Below are 26,420 nucleotides of genomic sequence, written 5' to 3'. Positions count from 1 at the left end.
GTCGATAGAGCTGCCAGTCTGTAAAGTAACAGTTGTAGCGCTGTTACATCAGCTGCTATCTATAAAGTCTCACCGTGAATTAAGCTGCACTCAAGTACTTAAAGTAGGTTTTCTTCTTTTCTAAATTGAATGCAAACAAGAAAGCTTTAATAAGGTAGGGGATTAGAACGGCCTTATTGCTCCTGTGGAACATGGTGAACTGTACTGACTCTATGTGTGTCAAGTGCCTCCCTTCTTCCCTGCCACAATTATCCTGTTGCCCTCTCATTGGATACCGCTCATCCCGCTTTTCAAACCTTTCTCTGAAGTGCACAGTTAAATAAAGCCAATCTGAAATCTGTCACAGCGCCTGGACGAGCTCACAGCGAGGTCAGGAAGTGTCTCAGCACTAAACAGCCTGTCACCACAGAGGTGACACCAAATCCAGGGTGTTTCCCTAACACTTCGACATGCAGATTGTAATGGGAAATTCACAGCAAATTACCACACATTTGCCCTGGGCTTTAGTCATTTATAATATCAGAGATCACAGCCTGGGGAATGAAACCAATGCTGAAAGCATCCACAAGATAGAGAGCAACCCACTCCCAGAAAGTCTGTACAAAAATACACACAATGTCCAGATTTGTGTTTCTCTGTAGGCCATACTGCATAAGCCACGGTCACAGGACGGACATGTGCGACCTCTGACGTAACTCACTGGACATATTTTCTTTAACTGGCTCGTTATGATAATGTAGCTCGGGTTGCAGTGTTGGGATTTCACCATCACGCTCTGAATAAAATGGGGCTGACTGCAAAGATAAAAGCTAACAGTATAAGTGCATAGCTTAGCATTAAATGATACAGAACTCAAGGTTATATTTCAGATCTTGCAAGTAAAAATAAGATTTCACATGAGAACATGTGGCTCAGTCTAAAATCCCTTTAAAATAAATGTATATAACATGATGGTTTGGGGTGAGAAATAACAAAAAAAGGCTTCACCGAGCTTTACAGATGACACACAATGGCTAACATGTTGGTGTGGATGACTTAGAAAAGATAATGAGATGTAAAACGAAACAATAAAGAAATCAAACAAAAATGAGAAATCATAATTTATTCAAAACTTGTGATTCATTCTTTACATAAACACAAGATCTCAGTTACAAAGTGTTGTCATACATTTGAAATTCAACTAAAATCAAATACCCAGTCGTGAAAAAAAGGAAACTTTGATTCAATAAATAAATAACAGAAATGTTTTCAAGCAAACTGCAGCAGGCTATACGTGGATTATCTTTAACATATCAAAAACACCGTGTCACCGGGTAAGATTTTACACTGCAATTTTACTGCAACGTCTCTGATTTCTGTCTTTTTTATTTGGTTTTCTTTTTTACAACTAGATTTCATAAAGTTCTTTGGGTTTTGTTTTTTTCCCCTCTCTGAGGTTTAATATCGTGTAAGCAGATTGTGGCCTTTCTGATGCTTTAAAACACATCGTAGATGAATTTTGGACTTGGTTTTTTTGTGTGTCTGTGTGTTCAGAAAGAAGCCAAAGTGCATTTTGGAGGCGACAAAGCTGTGAATTTGCCTTGGCATCCTCAGTTAGAGTCTGTGCTGAAAGATTGCCGTTTCGGACACAAACGATCCCAAAGCAATATCAATATCAATAAATTATCAATAAAGTTTGATCTTAAAAGGGGAGGCACTCCGGCTTCTTCTTGAACACAGCTTTAGAACAATTTTTAACCCTCGACATCATCAGTGCGATTTTTTTCCACCCAAAAAACTTAAATAAATTCATGATTGATACAAATTAAAACTCATATGCGAGTTTAGCTTTATTACAACCCTAACCCTTATACCAGAAGTTTCTGGCAACTACTTCAAGGTTCAGTCTTTACCGGGTTAATGGGTCTGGCTGCACTATGATTTAAAATATAGTGAAACACGTTTTCTACTTTTTAACCGAAAATACAGACAGAGCACATCCCCACTGCTTTACCCATTTCAGCTGCCCTTTCCCTCTTTACACAGACTGTACTCTTACATCCAGCACAAGAGAAAACTCGATTATAATTTACAAAAAGCAGCATATCGCTAATAATTAAAAAAAAGACTGGTGCAAAAAAAGAAGTGGGGGGAGGTGTTACTACAAGCTCATCAAACCCCAAACAGGAAGAGTAATACGATTATATCATCAAAAGAAGCCAAGTCCACAATGCTTTTTAGCTACTCTACCTGATAGCACAAAATATGTAGATTTTTGTCAGAAATTGACAAGAAAAACTAAACTGGTGGAATCAGCTTAGGCTAAAGAGCAAGCGTTCAGTCATTAAGGTTTAAGGTCGGCTTCCCAGTTCATCAGCTCGGATGACTTTAAATTAAAGATTTACAGCATACTGCTAACAAGCTGAAGCCACTTGTTCCACCTCAAAATGGGAGAAAAGAAAAAAATTGTCCTTTGTTTGTTCTTCTAAACCCAACACCCACAACTGAGCAGGAGTCTGAGAGGACGGTTTGTATTGTAGACATTCACACAGAGACGGCCAGTCAACACATACCAACTGCTTTAAAAAAAAAAACGAATAGTGCATTTACACTGTGGCAATACTGTGCAGAGAACAGTCAACGTTAGTGACAGTGTGCTAAAAATCGGCTCACCTTTTTATTTCTCCTGAGTCACTTTCTTCTAAAATATCATGAGGGAACTAAATGAAGGAATAAAAGGTAAGAAATGAGCCTCGGCTTGGTTGGCAATGAAAATTTGCTGACACAAGCCTCGAGTCAAACTGCTTTCGCTGCCAACTGTATCTCTACACCTCCTTCTTTCTCAAAGACTGCAGTTTAAACAGCACAGCAGCCACAGACAAGGACATACAATCATTTGGGGAAGTGTTAGTTTGAGGGAAGTTTGAGTTTTCTTGAATTTATTTGAAGTTTTGACCAGTTTTCATATATTGCAATCATTTTGTGGTAATATGTAGGTTTTGAGATGTATTTTTTCACCCTTTTCCATCATCTTGGAATTTTAGAGTTGGCTAGACTGGTAGATATCCAGTTTGCTCCAATTGAGTATAAAGAATATGATCAAATCTTCAAACTGGTGAAGGTGGAACCAGTTTGTTTTTAGCTGTTTGCACATCAAAAGAAAGGGAAAAGTGGCTGATTATCTGCTTGTTGACTAGTCGGGTGTCTTTGGCTAAACTGAAGCTCCGTGCATTTAGTAAAACATGGCAAAAATCATGTTAAAGGTAAAAAATAAGCTCTCAGGAGCGCTCTGTGCAACTGCACATTACTGACATCAATTTGCATTTCAGCAATGACTGCAACGCATTAAAGGTCCCTGTCGATTTCAACCCTTTCTGGACCTGCACAGGAACCCTGTGTATTGATCTCCATCAGGCTTACACTCTGGTATTAGTCTCTTTCCCCTTCTCTGACCTTTGACCCTCTGTCCCAAACAGGGCCAGTCGTGCTGATATACAAAGTGCTCCTCAGAGTTCACCCTTGTCAGGCGGGAGGGGTGACACAAACACCACGCTCTCCTGCCGAGTGTAAACGAGACGTTGTCACAACGTTCTTTTAAAGTGTTTACACTGGCTGCGGATTTATGCAGCACACGGCGTGCCATGTCCCGCCGGAGCGTCTCTAACCTAAACACAACCCTCTAGTGGAGCTGGCTTTGGCCCATGTATGGGACGAGTGTTTACCCCGCACCCATCAGTCTGACTGGTCCCAGGCGAAGCAGAGCCTTTGCTCCGCCAGGCAGCACTGGATGCGAGCTGGGACGATGCCCGATGGAAGATGAACAAGCTCTTAAACTTCCACGTGTAGGACGGCGGATTCTGGGAATGGATTAAATGAAGCGTTGTCCACTCAGCATTATCTTAAGTACCACTCCGTCACCCTCGTTTACACCCGAGTTCTTCTCTGATTATGCAGGAGGAACACCAGAGCGGCGGCAAAGACCGTAAACTAGGTCAGCTCATCAGACAGAGGCGGCTGGAGGCGTTACGGTGGGTTCACGCGGCACCCGCGTGTGGCTGGACAGGAAGCCAGTTATGTGAGAAATTCACCAGCGGTCAAAGAAGCAATCAGATTTTTGGATTTCATCACTACCAAGAGTTTTTATCTGAGGTTATTAGATACATCTGTCTGAAATTCTTCTATTTGATCCCTTTTCCCCCATGAATCAGTTCATTAAGATTACATTTCACATCATTTAGATGTCAGAAATGTCAACGTGTCTTCAAAATGCTGCATAATAATGATAATTAGACAGAAAAAAAATATTTATCAAATACTGTCAGCACCATTAATGGTTAGGGAATCAAATGTCATTATTATACATATTTGTTTTCCATTCATTTATTAGAGGGATTAGCGAACTGGAAACATGAGGTTGGAGTCTTCTAGGGGGCATTTTCCTCACTCTATTTTAAGTTTTTAGGAAGCACCAATAAGCAAAATAATAATTAACTGCACCCCTGATCGAAATGTGCAGTTAGCATCGTTTCAAATTTCATTGAAAAGCTGATGCAGTGTGAACACAGAATGGGATATGTGGATAGGTAGCAGGACATATTTAATCATCTAAAATCATCACACAGCCCTGAGGAATCTTGTTTACATACTACGTACATTCATGGCTACAGTGCAAAGAACAAAAAAGGAAAAAAAGACAGGACTAAAATTTTAAATTCATCCAAATTTGTTCAGAATTAAATTATTATGCAAATCGAAAACGTCACAACTCCGTTAAATTCTTAAAAATCCTCAGAAATAAATATGCAGTGTTATAAGAACCATAAAATTTGTGTGATAAGAAGGCCACTTTGCATTTAAACGATGACAACTACGACACAACTCATGAACTCATCTATCGCCTGAGCGGACGATTTCCAGACTAATTACTGCAAAATGAATCTCTTACTTTCCTAAACTTTGCCGTCCCCAGTATCGTTTGTTGGGTTTGCGTGCTTCGGTAGAAATCAACAAGGAACATTTAAAGCCTTAGCGACGGATAACGAAGGCTGCTCTGAGAGAGCGAACAAGCAAAACATTATAGCTGCTAAAACGCTACAACAACAACAACATCTCAATATCCAAACTGAAGGGCGAACACGAACCCAACGAAGGACCATTCGGGGACAGCCCAACTGACTTGTCACGGCAGCATCAGACGCATTTAATTGGTGGCTTCTGTCCCTACACTGATCCTACACAGTTTAAATCCATCTTTGCTGTTTTGTCTGATGACTTTAGGAGTACCTCGAATGTGCTATTAATGCATCTCAGTGCAACTTTGGCATTAAATAAAGAGCTACGAGTGAAGATCTATGAAGAGCTGCACTAAATGTACTTTTTCCCCATTTGTGAGTGCAAAATGTAAAGAAATTGCAGTACTATAGTTTTGGTTTTCATGGAAAAAGTTTGATGTCCTATCTAAGAAAAACCTAAATAGTTTTTAGCATATAATCGCTAGAAGCCCCTTTTTAAAATGGATTGTTTTTAACCTGTAATTTCAACATGTTTTGAGTATTTTTGTGTTGTTTCCAATACCAATAACATCTTTGGTTGCAGCCACCGTTATAGCCAGCGATAAGCTACCTGCCCAAGTACAACTTAAAAAAAACTTTACAAACAGGTATGAGGTGGATAAATAAAATATAAGAGGAAATAAAGTGAGCGGAATGACAGAAATGACAATGTTGACTGTGCAAAGTTCGGAAATGATCGCTCATTTCTCCGAGATGATGACATGAACGAACTGAAAGGCAAGACGGTTCACCTACAACTTTAAATAACACGTCTGATAACACATTTCCCAAACCATTTTTCCGATTAGCTTTCAATTCCATGTCACTGTGCTCCCTGCACTGATAAATACTGAAGTAAAACTACCACACATCTTACTTAATTTTTTAACATGACAGAAATTTAGTTTCTTGTTGAATTTGTACATTTTAAAAAGGCAACAAGCCTTCTCTGAAGATTTCTTATTTTTTATTTTTAGGAGCTCAATTTGTAGCAGAATGACATTTTCAGAAGAAGGCAGCTGTTACCTTGCGGTTCTCGACCTCTCCAGATCAACCTGGTGTCCAGAGTCCTCTATGACCAGATACCAGTCACAATGGAGAGTGCTCATTTTTTACAAACACTCGTGTCTCTGAAGCAAAATGAGTTAACTTTTGAGTGTGGCTGCCTGTTCCTTCTCTGCCTTCTCTTTGGCCTTTTCCTTCCCCATCAGCTTCTCCTCTTTCTGAAGCATCACCATGATGTCGGCCACCTGTGAGGTGGAGATGTCGATGTCCTCCTTGTCGATCAGTTCCACTACCTGAAAAAAAACAAACATTTTTTGTTTAAAACCACAGAATAGAAGACAATTGAAGACACGTGGAGGATATACATGCACATAACAATACCCTCAACTTTTGATGATGCTTATAAAGCGCTATTGTACTTATGGGAAAGACCAGAATGTTTTGGTGAGACTCAAACAAAGCGAAGTATTTTGGATGTAGAAATTACAGGATACTATGTTTTTGTGTGTTGACACTATTTTGGACGCCTCCATTCTGTCCTGGTTTATAGCCTCCCATTAGTTTCCATTACATCTTTTAAAGGCTTGTATGATGAAATGGGCTGGAGATATTTTAGGTTAAACATAAACATGCCATACATTTAAAATGTTTTTAACAAGCGAGACTCTTTGAGTTTGTTCATTTTAAAGCATATCAAACCTCTAGAAACACATTAAGACTGTGGTATGTTTTTTAAAAGCAAAAGTAAAAACGGTGTATAAAACACATGTATTTGGCAGTCAAGTTGGCAACATGACCACAGTGATGTTAAAAAAAAAATAAAATCGCTCCAAACAGAAACTGCAGGCGCTGAAAAATCAAGCCAACAGTAGATACCAAAGAGTGCAGTTCTTCAAATGGCCACTAGAGGTTGGTATAATTTATGAATCAGATTAATCTTTTTTGTTTGTTTGTTTATTTTTTATAAAAACTGCAGTTCCTTGTGGCATGCTGGATAGCAGCTCCAAGGCCAAATTCGGATCGATGATGACCCATTTTCCTCCTGCCAGTGATCAAAGTCGATCACACCTGCGCTTAAGGACTGATCAGGGAGCTACAGTACCTGGCCATGGATCCAAAATGCTAATTCAATAATCTCTTAGCAATTTAGCTTGGAATAGAATAGAATCCTTTAATTGTCCCACATGGGGAAATTTGGTTGTAACAGCAGGAAAAAAAACAAAACAAAAAACAGGACACAGAACAGAAACACACAAAATTTTTACATATTTACATCCTGGACAATAGTTACCAAAACAGAGTACTGTACAGTTGTTCTTACACTGTGTTAGATAATGCTGAAAAATGCAGTTTGTCAACAAACTGCTCCTGTATGATTAGAAAGTGTTGGACCAACTTTACCAACACATGCTTTTATTTCAACTCGGCTCGACTACTGTAAGCACTGTATATTGGAGTCAGCCAAGGATCTCTTGCACGTCTTCAGTTCAAAATGCTGCTGCCCGCCTCTTAACTGGCATGAACTGTCCTCTCTCCACTGGCTTCCTGTTCATGACAGAATTAATTCCTAACGCTGGTTTATAAATGGTCTTGCTCCCCCCATACCTTTCCCAGTTACTTCAGCCTTATATTCCCGGACCCTTAGGTCAGCCGACCAGCTGCTGTTGGTTGTCCCAAAATCTAGGCTAAAACATGGAGGAGAACGAGCCTTTTCAATTATGGCTCCAAAACTTTAGAATACGCTGCCTTTAAATATTAGACCGGCATCTTTGCTTCCTGTTTTTAAATTTTGAAAACTCACCTTTTTTCTATAGCGTTTAGACTGGTGTGAGTTGATATGTTTATTATGCGTTTATGTGAGTGTCAGTGTTTTTTTTATCTTGTTTTCTTACCCCTTTGTTTCTGTACAGCACTTTGGGCAAACTTTCTGTTTTTAAATGTGCTATATGAATAAGTGAAATCAGCTGAACTTCAACAGGTAACAAAGTGATGAGCATTCAGGCTGCAGTCTCCGTTTCTACCTGTTCATGTGTCTACAGTAGAATCACCGTGACGATCGCTTTAAAGTCTCTTTGTGTTGGTTTTAATCTTGTATTTGTGTTGTTGGCTTTGTGTTTATACTAGGATCTGGAACTCTAGCCTGCAGGCTTATATTGTTAAATAGTAATTATGAGACAGTTTCAGATCATTTTACAGAGTAACATGACATGAACGTAACGAGTGTCTTTAACCTGGGTGTGGTTCAGTATCGTACTGCATTACTTTAAAGAAAAGTGTTCTGTGCAATAATTACTTTTTGAGTAATGAACACTGATCACAACAAAGACGGGACATACCTCCAACATGCAAACATTTGAGCACTCAGCATTTTGCATGTATGTAATATTATTGATATGATATTGATAATGAAATCGAAATTGCTAAATTCTTATCATTTCCCATCCCTAACAATGTTCCTCATAGCAGATCAACTCACTTTGATGACGTCGTCGATGTCAATCTTCCCGTCCTTGTTGTCGTCGAGAGCCTCGGCGATGCTCTGCAGCTTGTGCTCGGGAATGTTCTGGATCTGTCGCATGATGTTGATGAGCTCGTCGATGCTGACCAGGTTCTCCCTAAAGGTATAGAACAGACTGTATACAGGAAACGGTTACCAGGTTTGACGGGACGTAAAATGTGGTGGAGAAGTCTAGGGTCAACATGCTGCATTCAAGGTTCCCAAAAAAAATCAGCAAAAAAAAAAAAAACACACCAATCAAAAAAATTTGGTGCAATTTGTCATAACGGCAGGATTAATTGAATTTGATTTAGTTAAACGCATTTATTCATGCTGAATGCAGCATATTTGTTTTAAACTAATTTCTTTAAGCTGCCCTATGATAGAAACAGAAGCTTACATGCCAAATAATGTCCAATACATCCTTTTTTTTAAGATTTCGGAGACTTTCGTACAGTCTGAACAAACATCAAACATTTCCAATCATTTTATTTTAATTAAATGTGATTTAATTCATTAAATAGGTTAAAAAAGAAAACAAAAAAACAACATTTAGCACGTCTGAAGCACAGCAACCACATGTAGCGAGCAGAAATGGAAGCTGAGAATAAGATGAGAGCAGTGTTTGATCCTTTATTGCACCGTTTCAGCATCTGAAAAACCATGCTAGCATGTTACAAGCAAGCAAATGGCGGTTTACCCCAGTTTTGCTTACCTCTTGGCACCGCTATATTTAGCAAAGAATAATCTGTAAAATTTCAAATGAATTAGGGACTCAATTTAGTCAAAACGACTGAAAACGACATTAAAAAGGTATTATTCACTTTTGAGGGGGGGAAACCTTTTGTTCCCTTTGTTATCTCCACCACCATTTTACAGTAACACTAATGATGATGATGATGAAGATGGTGATGATGACAATGAAGATGATAAAGTTATCAATTACAAAGACAAGCTATGTTAGATACACTGATACATGTCATGAAGCGTTTGGGTCAATGATCCATAATCAACATTTTGATGTTTTCATCCTGTTGTCATTGTGTTTACCTGCTGATATAAAGTATAAACATGTTACAAGTGTTGCTTTAAAAATCAAGGAAATGTAATCTGAAGAAGATCAAAGTACTAAAGGCCAGACTGTGCAGCTTAATTTGTTTAGCTTGATTTAACTGATGCGGACTCTACTAAAATCAACTTGTTTAACTTTTACAAACAGGAAAGATGTACTCTATCCCATCAGATATATGCTAACAGTGAGTCTGTCTATGCAGTCACAAGCCAACGCGAACGGCGCTCTTCATTAAAAGGTTGCTTGTGGATCCCTCACTTTTAAAAGCTTCATGGCTTTTACAGACTAGCACACACACGCAGCTGCAAAACCATCAGAGCGGTCTAGTTCAACAGCAGTTGGAGCACATTGATCACTTTAGCCTCGCTAACTGATATTTTGCATATAAAAGGATAGATACAGATGTCAGTAGCCAATCTTTGTGTTGTATCAAGAGCTTTTGTTTGCTCTGAATATAAAATATTCAAAGAGTGATGAAGAGCTGAAAGACTTATAGTCTTTCTATAGAATGGTAAAATAACATTTTACTATGATTTATCTGTTTAACCAAACCACAAGTGGGAATAAATAACTTAAAGTTATTCATTTCATAAGCCCGGTTGGCTGTTAATACGATTGAGGCGTCTCACTGTGGGGAACGCTCGGTCAGCATTGTCCTTAGAAGCTTCTATCAACACTCCAGCAGGGGCAGCCCTCTTTTTTAAAAACAAATTAAATCATTTCTCATTCATTCAGCCTACCTGAGCAACCTAAAATAGATAAACTGGGTCAGGCAGCTGTGGTGAGAGCTAGAGTGATCTGGCTAGTGTAGTGGTTAGCGCTTATGCTACTGAGCCATGTGGCAATAATGCAATTAGCTTGGCCAGCTAGCTATTGTGCTAGGTACGAGGTGGCAGCTAACACGCTCCAAAGCCTAACTCTATGGCAAAGTCTAGTCTGTTAGGAAGATGTGAGCCAGTGACCAAGGTGTTAGCTTACTCAGGTAGCGCATTAAGCTAGCACTCAGGTTAGCAAGAAGAATTTGAATGAAAGACAAAATGTGTCAAAGGGAACAGGATGGTTGTTATTTGACGCAAGTGTCACAGCTGCCAGTCTATACTGGCTGAACTAATGATGTAGAGCAAGGGTGTCAAATGTAATCGGCCCACCAAAGACGCCAATCTGGCCCAATAGATGTCTCTGGAAAATGTGAAGGGAGGGGTAAATTTTGGACGTTTAACTGTATTTTCACAAGTTTTGCGGCATTTTCTACTAATATAGACCACGCCCCCTGCCATTCATACTACACTACAGTAAATCAGAGATAGATGAACATGAAATGACACAAAGTTACCATTTTCACTATGTACTATAGAAATTTTGGATTTTTACAGTGAGTTTACTGTAACAAAAAATAAAAAATAGACACCGTGGATCAAGATCAAAGTGGGCTGTATGTGGCCCACCATGTAAAAGCATGTAGAGGCGTCTGAGGACAAGACTGAGGGAGCGTTCTGCACAATAAGACACCAAAATGAAAAACAATTATAGAAACAAAATAAATAAACTGAAAAAACATAAGTATTAGTCATTAGTAAAATTGTTATTTTGAACTTCGGCATTAAGCCGGAATTTAAAATGGGTGCTTAGTAACAAAGCAGGTAAATAAATTTCTTAGATGTTGAATTATTCATCTGCAGGGCAAAACTATCATGACGCCAAGTTCCCTGAAATCAAAGAGTCCCCCAGTGAAAGCAGTTACACGTGACAGATCCAATTCTGTCTAATGCTATACGGCAGCTTCTCTCACTGAAGCTGTTATGGCTGTTGTTTTCTTACCCAACAGGTGGGGTGGATCCACTGTCCATCTGTCCATCCAGGATGACCTTGTCCTTCTCCAGCTCCAGGATGATCTTGTCAATGCGACCGATCATACGGTTCACCCTCTTAGAAAGCCGCTGGCTGGCCTTTGACTCCTCTATGGCCTTCTCCTGACCAGTCTTGGAGAGCTCCTTTTTTATCTCCTCCAGATCCTGGAAAACAGGGCACAGATGCAAATTTTGCACACACAAAAAAAACGCCGAAACAACTACATAAAACAAGCCAAAGAAGTTGGAGCATTACAAATTAATACTCCATTTTGAGGTAAAACTGCTTAAAAAAAATTAGGCCTGATTGGCAATAAATCATTAAATTTGTCCATTGAAGCCAAAATAAGGCACCTCATTGTACTCCTGGACATCATCCTTCAGCTCTTCCAGCTCCTCTTTCTCCAGAGTCAGCAGTTTCTTCTGCTCCTTCAGCTTTGAGCAGGCATCACTCAGCAGGTCAATCTCTTCCTTGGTGATCTCCTCTGCCTGGAAGTTATTAAAAAAAAAAAGAAAAGAAGAAAATATAAACATATGTTCTTTTAAATCAAGACAACCTAATCTGAAGTTCACAAAAAAGTTACTTTTTTAGATTGTGAATTATTACCACAGCCACGTGGTAGATGGGAGCAAGATGGGTGTATACCACTACATGAACCAGGTCAAACACTGTCTTCACTTAGCACGTATAACATGTGGATTTGATACAAAACAAACCCTAAAACAACTAAATATAAGTGGTAAAAGAGGGAAACTGGCAGGCATAGTGGGATACTCCACATAAAAAAACAACTGTGGCACTACAAAGGTTTTTAGTTAAGGATGGAAATGTTACACGGCTTGAAGGACTGACGAGGGGAGGTCCGTGTAGACGTGGGCCAAACAGCATCTCTTTAAGAAATTTCAAAAATAAAAGTAATGAGTGGGAATTTTTATAAGTTAGAAAGTGCAGACAAATACTCACCACAGGTTATTAGCGCAATTTGGCCTAAATATATGGACGTTTGTATTTGCTGTTTTAAATTTTTTTTTTAAAAGAAAAGAAAAAATAAATTTCACATTCAGAAAATACAACTTCCTCCGAGTCTTTATAACAGGTCTGAAACTGGAATCTGTACGATTTTCATCCCAAAGCTGAACCTGCCCTCGCTACACTGTTGTTGCTCTCATCTGCAAGCACTAAGCAGTTACTGGTTTATGTCAGCATCAATGTTGTCGTGAATATGGACAGTACTTCCTCTAACTCTGATTATGTTCTCAGTCTTGGGGAAAAAACATGCTAGTGCTGTTTAACCCACATCTGGATCTGCTCAGAGGAAGACCAGACACCATAGGTTCAGGGATAGAACAAGTATCAGGGACCATTTGGGAGGAGGTGTTAATAAAGCCAACCTGGAAACGCAGAAACCTCTGCCACTGCTCAAACTGCATGGTACAGAATGAAAAGGCAGCAACAAGTGAGTGAAAAAAAAAACAACAACATCAGTATATGATACAATCAATGCAAATCTCTTCTGTTGTCTGAAATTAAAGCTCCAGGTAAAGGAAACTATACAACATGATATTACGTGTAGTAGAAAACTGGATGTGTGCAGCACATGAGGCAGGTTTAGAGGGTTAAACTGAAAAGCTTTATTAGAATTCTGACTTTAAGTCAAATATTATATAAATGCATAAAAATATTAAACATGTAACAGAATAAATAAAATAAATGTTATCATCTATTACTAACTTTACCTTGAGTCCCTCTATAATGGGTGCGGTGTCCTTCAGTGTCTCTGAATCGGCTGCCTTTTCGGCTTTAGATGAAGCTGGCTCGGCCTCACTGCGCTTCATCCTCTCTGCTTGAAGCTCTGGTTCACCCTCCTGCAGAAAACAGAGCATGGTTCAAACCCTATAGCAACACCTACAGAAACAACACTGCAAACGACTGCAGGAAGCCTTCAGCTTTAAGGGAGATGTGTCCTTGTTGCAGTAGTTAGGGTTAGGCAGTTAGTTTTTCTTGTGAGAAAGTTGCAGATTTAGAGTTAATCCAATCATGTGGAATATTACAGAAACCTTTTGATTTCTCTAAGCTGAAGCTTCAATGAAAAACAAAGAGCACATCATTCTACCTGAAAACTCACGACTGTGTAGCAAAAGCATGGCCTCTAAGGCTTGGTCAGACTCTTTTAAGGTCTTTTGGTAATAATAACTTTATCTTAAACTGGCTCATAAAGTCTGTCAGTTTGTTGGCACTGGTATCAAAGACTTAAATAGCACCTGGCCTAAACACTGAACAGACATCATACAGAGTCAGTACCCTGGCAGCCTTCTCTGCAGCATCAGCCAGCCTCTCCATCTCTCGGTCCTTGTTGTCCTGCCGTATGGCTGCCTCCTCCTGAAGCATGGTCTCCAGTTTGGTCTTGTTATCCACTTTGGAGAGCTCCAACTCCGCCGCCATTAACTGGGCCTCTTTGGTCTGGAAAAGCAAGCAGAGGGCAGGATATTCGCCTGTATTCCAGTATTGACCGAGGCTGCGTGTTGAGCTTAAAGTACTGCCTGCAACTTTATATCCCAGCTCTGTACTGTTTACATACCACCATTTCAGGAAGTGTTTGCAGCGTGGTTTTCAGCTGGTCTGCAGGAGACAGGGTATCTGGGAGGTACATGGCTCGAGACAAAAGCAGCAGAGAGGTGGGGATCTGCTGGTTGAGATGCAGCTCCAACCACTACCAGAGTCAAACACAACATTACAGAGGTTATTACAAATATGCACTCAAACATACATCTTAAGAGTTTCACCCCTGATGCCATTCCTGAAGTCTCCAGACGGTCAAACCTCTACTTTATTTTTACAGTGAATAATGAAAAATGCCCCCATCTGTCTGCTGTTGTCGTTACCTGGCCGAGTTGTTCTCTTAGTCGTTCTTCTGTGACTCCCAGAGATCTCATCCCTCTGACACGACACGCTGCCTGCACTTCGTTCACATTCAGGCTTTCCACCCCCTCCTCTGCTATCAGCTGATAAACACAGAGAAGAGGTCACACAGAGTCAGCGGCCAGTGTCGCTGCATTCACCCGGGTGCTGCCGTGTGCTCAGACATAAAACAACAGGTTTATTTTTCCTTTTAACCACAGAGATTCGTACCTTGTCGTCTGCGCGGATGGCCCTCAGCTTCATGATGAGCTGGAAGCGGAGGAAGTTGTTGGTCCCAATTGACTGGAGCTCCAGGAGACGACAGAGCGCCACGAGCTGAGGTCGAGTCAGGTTGTCCAGCGTCAGCTCGTCCTCAAACAGTTTGGAGAACTTTATGATCTGCTCATTACTGGGACGCTCCCCAGAGTCCCGGATCTATAGTAATGAGAAGATCAGGGCTTGTAAAAAGTTTAAATGAGACCAGGTTTACATGCAAAAGATGTACTGCTGTTCTCCCGTGCAAAGAATAATCCATGAAATGAATATAGTCAGTGAAAGCATGTAGTAACAAGAAAATACGGAAGAAATACTTAAATTTCCACTATAAACGCTCTTAATGGTAATCAACTGGTCACAACTCTGTTTTAAATAAAAATAAATTAATATTTTCACCACCAGAGAGCAGCAATGAGCTTTTTATTCTCCTCATTTCACACTGCTCGGTGTTAGAAAGCAGACCTTTTGGAAGAAGGTGGAGAATTCCTCCGTCACGTCGCCTTTTGCTGCCTTATTCCTCAGAGCGATCTCCTCAATGGTGTCCTGCAAGAACTTGGCCATCTCCAGTTTGACCCTCAGCTCCTTTTTCAACCTCTCCTCCTAAAAAGCAAGAGGTTACAAATTCAGTTTGCTTAAAAGCACTACAGTAAATCCCACTCAAATGATGTTAGCACTGATGGTGAGACATATGAGGACCAACACAGTCTGAATCTCTACAGTCCGCTTGCGTTCAAGGCTGGAACGGATAGTTGAATCCACAGCAGACAAACTGTTTCAAACGTTTTTTTGTCAAATACAATTTTGATGACTGGAACCAGCTTCTAAAAGAAAAGTTTTCTTTATCACACAGGACAGAACGCAGGTTACCTCCACCAAGGAGGTCATGTTTTTGTAAGTGTGGGTTTTACCGTCTGTGAACAAGCTTGAAAAGTTTTGAATGGATTGTGATAAAACTTTGTAGAGGTAGCTCACATCCACCCAGGTGTTCACTGTCAACTAATGATTTATTAGGGGAAAATTGTCTCATAACTTAGACACTGTGATCCTTACCAGTGGTTTCTATTGCCAACATATAGAAACTACTTTATAAAGACTTAAAATATCAAGTCAAGACCTGGTCAAGCTCAACAGATTGGTCAAAGTGATAAAAATGTCATATAGGGCTATTTAAGACTGTTACTGTCATAGTCTAGATTAGATAACCATCTAAATAACAACTTAAGTACATGTATAATATTCCTGAATAATACAACTACATATGACATACAGTTCCAATCACAATATTTAGCAAACCCAGCATCGTGGAGCTAAAAATAAATACAATAAATAAATAATCAACCACCCATTTCTACTTACCTTCTTTGTCTGTGTCTCAAAGGTGGACGGCAGCATGTTGGGGAAGAGTTTCAGAGCTACAGGAAGCAGGAACTCCATGAAGGGAACGATGATAAACACCAGGAAAGGAAGAAGTCTGAAGACATCAGCACATGTTCTGAGAAACTGAAAGGAAATTTAAAAAAGGAAATAATATCAGCAAATGGGACAGATCTGTGTAAACTGATGGAATCTTTAAGTGAGACTATGAGCATCTATGTTAGCACTCCCGTTTGGATTTTCAAAAGAGCCGTTGTCTCATTAGGATCCACGTGGGAGCCCATAGTATCATTTTGTGTTGCTGCAATGATGCATGCATGATTTTTTTACCATTGAGATTTGATGTGTTTTTAAAGTGTTCTCATATTTTTTAAAGATTTTTCTTTCTTTTCTTTTTTTTTTTTAAAACATGGAGGGTACAGGAAAAAAAAGTGCCATTCATTCCCACCATTGTAGTTCATATCTGCCACCAGCAGAGGGCAGCAGCAATGCACAAACTGTGTGAAAATGTTGATTTCATCTTTTATTCTCTCCTTACAATCGCCCCTCTAATAAGTTTCAAAAGTCAGCACTTCCAAGCCCACCTCTATACATCCCCCGTCCACTCACACAGTATTTGCATGGAGCCATAGAGCAAAGGGAACATTTGGCCTCACAAGGCTCTAAAACTGTCCATTTGATCCAACAGGAAGCACATTTGTTCAGCGCAGACCCGAACAATCCCGAGAGCACAGAAGCACTTGGCCAACACTGGCTGACTTCATTGTACGGCTGTCCAAACGTGGCTCGCTGACCATCCAGGACACAATTCCAGCGAACCGTCTACAGAAACAGCACAGAGGGGAAAAGGCCAAAAACACGAGTCCTCCTTTCTCCGCTCTTCCCACCTGCATGTCAGTGGGCCAGTAGGGTGAAGGATTTAGGCCAGCCCGAGTGAAAAGGCCTTTGTCTGCAGGCCCATTGACATGTATATCATCTCCCAGAGTTCCACATCAAAGAAGGGAGGAAGGGGGTGAGACACGTTCAAATGGAGGGAGCCTTAAATGGGAGGCCTGGGTATTGTAAGGGAATATGAAAGGAGGAGATTAAGGAGGCAAAGCCAGTCCAGGTTAGATGAATGGCATGTAGACGGGTTTGGGACGTGAACTCTGAGGGAGCCTGCTCCATTTGAAAAGGTGCAGATGGGGTCATAGTGTGGGCTTAATGGGGGGAAGCTGCGGTCATCCTCTGCACTGACCTGCGACCATTAGCATTCCACTGAGGATTTATATCCCAGCTGCTTTAACATAATCACAATGAAGTCAGTTAATGAATGTGTATACTGTAGGGCTCAGTGTTATGGTGTATGACGCATACATATCTCTGAATTTGAATATTAAAGAAGCGACTTTAAAAAAAAAAGATTGGTCTTCACTTAAGAGTTTTGTAAAACAGGTTACATCACATCATTTCACAGAATGACACACCCTACTGAACTTCTGTGTAAGTGGATATTGAGAAACATGTCGTATCTCTGCATGTCCATAACTTTCTCCAGCACGCTTTAACACGAATAATCAAATAACAATGAATCTGAATCACAGTTTCATCTGAATTTACAATCAAGTGTAACAAGGCAAATGGGTCATTTCGTTTTTTTAAATGGGAATTTTCAACAAAATTTCAACAAAATTTTCAACAAAATTAAAATAAATGTATAATGGCAGATTCCCAAGTATCAGTTTAAGGGTTTCTTTTAAGTTGGACATAAAGCAGTGAGTGAAATGTGAATTTGGCCACATATTAAAATAAGAACATGGAAGGATTCCCAGACAAGATCTCATTACATCACACAGTTAATACCTTTGTATCAAATCTATGTCTAGGTGTGTTGTAACCACAAACCCCTCTAATACCCTGCCACATAGCCTCTGCTGTTACCCGATGTGCACCTCCCTGGAAATGTATCAACACATCTCATAACACAGGCCGCAACTTTTGTGATTGGCCTACGTTTGATTCCCGTTTTTGAATTAATCAGTGAGAGAATAACAATCACCACATTTCATGGATGTCAGCAAATTCCTGGGGGAACATAGCCAAAGCTATCAAACTGAACGTGAGGGAATACACAGAGTGGAAAAACCTGAAGAAAATACGTTTGCCTGACCGCAACAAAGAGCTGGGTCGCCGTCGGCCACTTGCGTAGGCTACGTTGCTCTACAAAGATTCCCTGCAGAAGTCTAAATTAGTCACTAAGAAGCGTTTGCAACTCGCCAATTATGTCACCTAAATCTGCACCATCCTGTGCTGCTGGATTGGAGGTAACAGTACATAAGTGTGAACTGAGCTGACCTGCCCACCTTCCTTGAAATGACACCTGTGTGTGCCAGAACCTTTGGCAGATTACCGAACCGGGCCTCAGTCCAGACAGCGAATCGCGCTGCCGTGGATTCCGAGCAGCTTGTCTCATCAGAAATATTTGCATTACTTCACACAAATCCTACATTTCTCATGCAGTATACTCGTGAAGTCATTTTAATAACTGGAATATATTCTGTATTAAAACAAAACTGTGTAAATAATCGAATTTATCATATTTTTAATACCATGTCCTGTTGCACAGAATTTATCAACAACAGCTGCGTTAGGGATTTGTTGTGAAAGTCACAACAAAATGAGAGATGTAGGCTGAGTGCAGAGATGGGATGAATCTGGTACGCGAGGTAAAGCTTCTTCCTGAAGAGCTTTAATGAAAAGGCACAATGTGCCCGGCGCCTGATGAGTAAACACAGCGTGCGGCCCGTTTCCATAATTGATCCCATTAGGATTGAGAGGCTATGGATAAAACGGTATAGAACAAGATGTCTGAGCTGTCAGGCTTGAATCGGTGCTCAGTCATCGCTGATCTCTTAAACTCACGTCGGTTATCCTCAGTGGAAACTCTGAGCCGGACTAGAAAAAGAATCGTTTCCTTTCACTGGAAGCACTAAAAACTTTCATTTACTTGTTACTGAGCAACGTTTGAACGCTTCTTCATATTCTGCTGTTAATGATCCTGAGCTCTGTAGCTCTGTTACTACTGATACACCTGATCATGAGGCAGGAGAAACCTTTAAAACACGAGCCTCTTTTTAGCATTATCTAAATAAGCTTACATTAGCTGTGTTAGTGGGCTCAATTCACATTCTTGAAACTGACATTACTGTGTTAAAGACAAGCTAAAGCTTGTTCCAGGTGAAAAAAGGAAACTGTTTGCTGACTGGAGGTTGGCATTAATTCTTGCTCTGGGCTACAGAAAGAAGGCATATTTCAATGTGGAAATGCTGGATCTTGTAGCTTCTACAAACAATTTTTCATTTAATAAACGCACTTTTGTGCTACTCTGAGTTTGGTATAAATTAAAAAGATCTTAGGCTTAAATATTTACCCTCAGGGGCTGGAAACTAAACTGCAGCAGCCCACACACACACAGAGGTGTGTGTGTGTTACCAGTGCAGAGACAGAGAGAGCAATCACCAGGGAAAACCCTTCCTTTCACCTACATTTTTGTTCACTAACTGAATCAAAGTATAGCCTGCACTGGGATTCTGGTATGACTGTGTAGTACAAATGTAATCTTCACTTCACTTTTATAGATTTGGTAATGTCTTCTCATATCTGTGACATATGGCATACATTCCAGGCATTAAATCTGCTCATTCCAGCAGAAATCAGCAGGTTTTTACATTTCTGCATGACCGCGAAAGAATTACATGCTTTATGTGAATGTTTGAGAAAAGAAAAAAAAAAAAAAAAAAAAAAGGTCAGTGAGCCCACTTTCAAACTATTTCCAATGATCACACTGAAATCTTTTGCAAGGTTTTAAAAGAACATTCATTCCTGAAAAACTATTAAAGATTAAATGTTTGCTGCCCTTTCTTACCATTAAACTAAATCAGGATCTGTAATTCGGGACAGATACATTAAAAAAATGTCTAATTTAAAAATGTAAACCCCAACCGGCACCAGACCCTGCAGCAGACAAAGCCTGGCAGCACCCAAAGCAGTAACAATCTCTCCACAATGTAGCTTCTACAGAAATGACAATGTCTTGCAGCCACACTGTGCAACACTCACCTGTCTCCTCTCACGGCGAGACAGAGGATGTCCGTTCAGCACCCTCCAGAACATCCGCCCAGCAATGGTGGTATCGATCCAAAGCAGCCTGAAGCCATGGTAGTAGTGCTTGATTTCATCTACAACCCACTGTCGGAGCGTCCTTCGGACAGGCTCTGCGTCCAGTGTCGGGCTGTACACCGGCCCTCCTTCCTCCAGCTTCTTCTTATCCTTTAACGAACGCAGCGACTTCTCCACCTTGGAGTCATCCCATCTCCTCCTCGTGGTATGTATCCACCTGACACCAGAGATATCTCGCGGTCGTACTATCGTCCATTGGGGCCCCACTCCGACCGCAGGGTACATTGAAGAGGAAGCGCCCGACGCAAAAGCGCAGTAGAGCCGCTGTGCGTCTGAGCTCTGACAGGGACCCACAAATTCATCTGACACGGGCAAGGAAGGACCGAACGAAGAGACCTGAGCCAAGCTGCCGAGTCGGAGCCCATCAGGTCTGAGGACACAGAGCAAAGAGTTTCAGGACCCAAAGTTTATATCAAGTCTTGGACAAAATATAAAGCAGCATTTGAAATGGATGACTTCCTATAAAAAAGGAATAGAGTGTAATTTACAGGGAGGCACAAAAAAAACAAAATTAAAATAGAATTTCACCTGAACATGCTGATAGATCTTAATTTGCATATCATACAACACATTTTGGATCATTTGGTTTAATTGCCTTACTTTTGACTGGAAAGTGTGAAGGCTGTGCAGCTGAAATAGGAACCCTCTTGTAATTTCCCTGTAAGAAAGAAGAAAATACGATTAAAGCAGGTGTGTCCTTGGGGGGAAAAAAAGCCTTCGGACGGACACACACACACACACACACACACACACACACACACACACACACAGTGTATATTGGTTTTATGAACGTCCCAGAAGCAAATCAGCACCTGCTCATCGGCAGTTATCTGCAGCTCCAACGCATTTATGCAGATTTTCTTAATAAACTGATAATCATACTAGCAAAAACACACTGTGCTTAAAACTAGTCATGCAATAACATCAATCATCAAACTTTGTGTCCTTTGCAATCGCCTGTTCAGGAATACCCATAAAAGTCAATTCACCTTGAGGTTGCCCTTTTATTATTTTGGGGGGACGCTTTAGTATAGACATAAAAAGTTAGTTTTTGCTATGGCCACATGTTTTGTTTTGTTTTTAAATATTCTGCTCTTATGTATTTGTCTGTACAGAACCGCCTTGAAGTCGCTCAGTCTTCTGTAAATATCTTTCCACTGATCTTTCTTGGGTGGCTAATTATTCACACCCTCAGCGAGGCCCACAGCAGGGTTCACAGACCACTACAGTGATATGCATGCAGCTAGAAGGTGGAGTGGTGAGACACTTCTAACCAATCACACCAGAGCCGAGGGCTCGGTCACGCCCCTTTTCTAGCTCTCACATGGCCGGCTGGAGTGAGCCCAGCATGGCCCAGCTGAACATGAGGCTGTGGCCTGCAGCCAGGAGGACAGAGAGTTTACTGGAACAGTTTCACCTTTGTGGCTTAGCGGTCATCTACAGTAGCACAGAGAGAAAACCCTGGAAATACAGTGGACAACTCAACTCTCCAGCATGTCCCCAGGCTACACAGCACTGCTGTCTTTTCCGTGTTCGAATCCCCCTGGGGGTTTTATGGTTTTGGTTTCGCATTCAAACACTGCAAATACAATGAAATTCATTCTCCAAAAATTAGTTGAAAGAAATAAAAAGACAAACAGAGCTTTCTATTCCAGGTTTCTCTTACTTATGATGACGATATGAAATTGTGTACTCTCAGATAATTTGCTTTTTCCTTTCATTTTTGTTTTTGTGGTGATGTGATCGCAGACAGTTGCATAGCTGCATACTGTAAAATCCTTATTAAAGCAGAAGTAAGAAAACTGCTGATAGAAGCTTTCCTGCATTAACTGTAGAAATAAACCTTCATTAAGCCTGGGCTGTTAGTTAAAATGAATAGAATATGGTGAAGTTAGGACATGTTACACTAAAGTAACCAATCATGAAACCATAACCTGGGAATAACAATATATTGAATATTGATTTGTTCAATCAAAAGGTGTGAGGCCAACTGATTGGTTGACTGGTTTACCAACTGGATCGTCCGAAAAGAAAAATCAGGGAAACTATAAGAAGATTTACATCACCGCCTCAAGGACGATGCTTAGAGACTAATCCTGGCCACATTGATCCGGCTCATTCAGCTTCAAAGCCAAAGGATAATTAGCGAATTAACAAATATATCGATACCGGAAACCATGACCAGAAACTCTGATTGGAGTGATGACAAATGGGAGGCCACAAAGCTTTTCACACATATAAGAACTTTACAGAGATCCTATAGAAGCAACACAAGCGCAGCAAGAGAGAAACAAATTGCACCAATCCCAACCGGTTCCCCCCACCAAAAGGCCACAGCCATGGTTAGTCAACACTGTTTAAGTCCATCCATCTAATTTTGTTTACACTGAATACACCGGCCCCCCCAAGTAGGTTAGACTTTATGCACATGTTGCTGAGACAACCAATCCAACAACTGCTGTGAAGAACTGCAAGATCCATGCTCCAACAAATCTTAAACTAATTCTTAATGCACATTTAGAAAACAGGAGTCTGCTGTCGTTCTTTAGAGCGACAGCAGACTGTGTGCAAACAAAACCGAAGTTTGAAACATAGAGTTGAAATGCTCGACCCTCTGATTATACAGTACCCACAAAAATGTAAATATTCAATCACAGTGAATGCTAGTGCAGAGATAATGAACACTGGCATTGTGTAAATGTGTAAATCAATAACAGTGTACGTGTACCTCACTATGTTTGTCTATGACGGTCACAAAGGACTGCAGGCTGGTCAATGCTCAGTAGAGGTGGGGATCACCATACATCCCACGATACGATATTATCACAATACTTAACGCACGATACGATATTATTGCAATTTTTTTTTTAAATATTTTGCGATATTCAGATTCTGTACATAAAGGTAAACTTTATCAATATTCATTTTATCTAATATCAAAGCCTCGCACTCAGTCTTTCTCTCATTTCAGTCAGTTTTATTGTTGACAAACTGAACGGTTTGTATTACAGTCTAGTCCAACTTAACTGAATGCAACCATCTGGTACAATTATAGCTATTCTGAACTATGTAATTTATGAAAACTATGCAGCCCATTCAGCAACTGAAGAATTTGAAAGTAAATTAAAACAAAATATAATTTTACATTAAATAAAAAAAGTTTTTAACTTAATTAAAATAAAACATGTCTTAAATTAAAATAAGTAAACTGTCATGTTTATTGCTGCCAAAAAACAAGTTAAACACATTTGGACAGTGAAGGAATGTCAGGAGCTGATCAACATGCTCTGAAGTCAGAGAGTTCCAATCCACAAAAACTTTTTTTGTAACAAAATATCGATTTCTGCTGTCCCTGTATCGATACATTATTAGCAAACAAAATATCACGATACTACACAGTATCGATTTTTTCCCCCACCCCTAATGCTCAGCCATCACAGCACGACAGAAAGCTCAATCTGCAGCTCCAGGTCACTATTATTACAGATCTTAAACTTGAAAGATTTTCAGAACTCTACTTATTAATACGTAGATTCAACCATACTACATGAATACTCCTGTACTCATTTTCACACATGATTAGACAGGAATATCAGTTGTCTCAGGTGAGGTTATAAAAGGCACTGACCTTTCTTCATGGAAAGCAATTTATCTGATAATCTGGGCCTAAAGCCAAGAGCACAGTCTCAGTCAGTCCACCGCAGACAGGCAAATCCCCATTATGACCCTCTCATCTATTTATACCCCCAGGCTCAGTGCAATGAGAAAAAACATCACCTTAACTTCAGACATGATATTGATTCTGTAGCATAAACCTGTAACATCTCTAATGCCTGCTGTGGTACACCTATTAACTTTAAAGCCACAAGCACACAGACATATCAGCTGCTATGATTCCTTTAATATTATATTAGTCCTAAGAGCGATTTCATTACATTGAATTTCTTTAATTTATAAACTTGTGAGATGAAATATCTTATTTTAGAAGCATCTATGTGACTAAGTCTCAGTACACTAATTGGTGCACTTTTCATGTCTTTGTTGAATACGTTTAGAATCACAGAGCACAGGCTGGGAAAAGGAAGTAAACCAGTATGCTAGAAACATCTGCGATTTGAGGATGTGAGATTAAAACTGCAGCAGCAGACGGTCCACTGTGCTCTCTGCAGACATCTCTTTGCAAACTTTCTTTAAAAAATGCTTTAGAACCTGATTATTATTCTACAACAAACCAGAGACCACGCTCCCTGGAAATACCAGACAAAACATTGACAAATGCCAACATTTCGCAGTTGAATCAAGAAATCCCAGAAACGCTGATGAACTGAAACACCAACTACAGGAAGGTTGTTGCTACTACTAAAAGGTCAAAAGTTCACTTGTGTCCACCAGTCTGCCTCTTGAGTGTTTATTCATGGAAATACACGGGAAAGCTAAACTGTGTGTGTGTTATTAGTTTGCCAGACTGTGTTTGTGTATCATTTCACTTGGAGAAACATCAGACCACATTTCATAATTGATCATGACAAAAGTCCTGGTAATTCTGAAGGGGTCACAGTTTTTTTTCTTGCAACTTTAAGGGGACATTGCATTTTGCAGTATTGGGGCATTAGTGTCCTCTATACTGTAAAAAAAAATCCATTATAGCTAAACAGTCACGATGCCTTGGATTTTATATTCAAAAAGATTAAAAAAGGAGAGCTAGAATGACATAATCGATTATAGCAAAATCTATCCCAAACAGAAAATGCAATCGTCATATTACCCACCTCAAATTAATCAACCACAGAAAACTAGTCAATGCTGATTTTACTCATAATCAGCTGTATAAAACTGACTATTTGCTATTTTCATCTGCCAAATCACTCTGCGGCTTCAAAGTTGTGAAATATTGAGCAAGGCTAAAACAAACTGGCCTCAATCGTGAAAGTAAAGCAAGACACTTGAATCAACTAAGTGAAATCATCATAACACACAACAGAAATATAGTCTCATGTATCCACAGATCCTACTTCTTTTGTTCTTCCTAGGTGCTGACTAATCACTAGCGAACTAGGGTACCATAGCAACGAGCATCTGCTCAAACGTGTGTGTGTGTGTGTGTGTGTGTGTGTGTGTGTGTGTGTGTGTGTGTGTGTGTGTGTGTAACCAGGTTGCCTTCAGATAACCAAGTTAAAAAAATTATATTGCCAGGTTGTCCTCAGATAACCTAAACCCTTGGTTACGCTTCGCTTAGAGTGTATCACTCCGATACTTCCATCGCTGTGATACACTCTCGGTACAATTTATTCTTACAGACTCGTTTCAAATCGGTAGCTTAAAAGAATGAATGAGCGCCCGGAGTGTGATGAGTAGTCAGGTGTTTATTCCTGAAACCGGGGCCAGGACCACCTACCCTATGTAAAGGACCCTTCTAGATGCTAATATCAACAAGCTAATTGTTAGCGTTATTTGGTCAACACTGGCAGAGTAAACAGCAAGCTAGGCAGTAACAAACCAACACAGAAACCTTACCTTTGCCTTTCCTGAATTCATTCTTTAGGGATCGAGACGTTTTCATTAAAGGTGCCCGAGATCTTGTAAACAGGATTAACGCCATGCTTTCAGTATGCAAGTGGTTATCTTCACCTTAAGTTAGAAGGTAGCTATCGGGTTAGCGAGCTACTGCTTTTTCGAGAAGTCAAAACGGAAAGGCCTCTAACTTGGTACATATAACTGACAATTCCTTAGATCGATTTAACAAGCCAGGCCGCATATATAACTGCAGATGGGAAAATTTAGCTCCATGTCATGCCTTCCCTGTTACGCATATGACAGCTAGCCGGGCCAGGGTAACATAATGACGTCAAACCGTGCGGCAGCGATTAAAAAAAGCAGCTTCCGGTGACTTTATCAAATAAAAGCCTCCATTTCAGAGTAGAAGTGAGAGACGAAGTAGTATCCGACCGCTTTATGATACCACAAATGCGAATAAGTATATATATAATTTTATAAGACGTGTAGCATGAATTTGCGTATAGATATAATCTAAATATATAAGGAACCACAGATATGACAGATTTGTCTTTTTTCACAAGTTTTTTTTATTCTCTTTTTTTGACAGGAAAATGTACAGGCCATGACTGTACATCATTCAGAAATAAGGCAAACTAGTATTAAACGAATATACAGGGGCATATTAGGATGTAAATGAGTGTGATGT

The 26,420-nt window shown here is 40.1% G+C and overlaps 1 protein-coding gene across 6 annotated transcripts; it reads right to left on the bottom strand.

Annotated features, from left to right (window-relative positions):
* Positions 1–1,087: 1,087 nt before the first annotated feature.
* letm1 (leucine zipper-EF-hand containing transmembrane protein 1) lies at positions 1,088–26,098 on the bottom strand. Of its 6 annotated transcripts, none has more exons than XM_026151650.2 (15): positions 25,733–26,092; positions 20,819–20,876; positions 20,099–20,588; positions 15,983–16,126; positions 15,089–15,226; positions 14,582–14,785; positions 14,335–14,454; positions 14,031–14,162; positions 13,754–13,912; positions 13,189–13,317; positions 12,844–12,876; positions 11,806–11,940; positions 11,423–11,616; positions 8,512–8,668; positions 1,088–6,328 (listed from the first exon to the last, which is right to left on the bottom strand). In XM_026151650.2, exons 1-15 carry the CDS (start codon positions 25,815–25,817, stop codon positions 6,176–6,178), a joined length of 2,331 nt encoding a protein of 776 aa, XP_026007435.2. In that variant the 5' UTR covers positions 25,818–26,092; the 3' UTR covers positions 1,088–6,175. The 6 variants fall into 6 exon arrangements, with proteins under 6 accessions (XP_026007435.2, XP_026007436.2, XP_026007437.2 ...); XM_026151651.2 differs by having other exon boundaries at positions 8,512–8,650; XM_026151652.2 differs by lacking the exon at positions 12,844–12,876 and having other exon boundaries at positions 25,733–26,091.
* Between the last annotated feature and the right edge of the window lie 322 nt (positions 26,099–26,420).

The sequence above is a fragment of the Astatotilapia calliptera genome, chromosome 19, assembly GCF_964374335.1.
Source record: "Astatotilapia calliptera chromosome 19, fAstCal68.1, whole genome shotgun sequence".
NCBI lineage: Eukaryota > Metazoa > Chordata > Actinopteri > Cichliformes > Cichlidae > Astatotilapia > Astatotilapia calliptera.
Note: the sequence above shows the minus strand (reverse complement) of the source record. Positions and strands in the feature narration are given on the sequence as shown.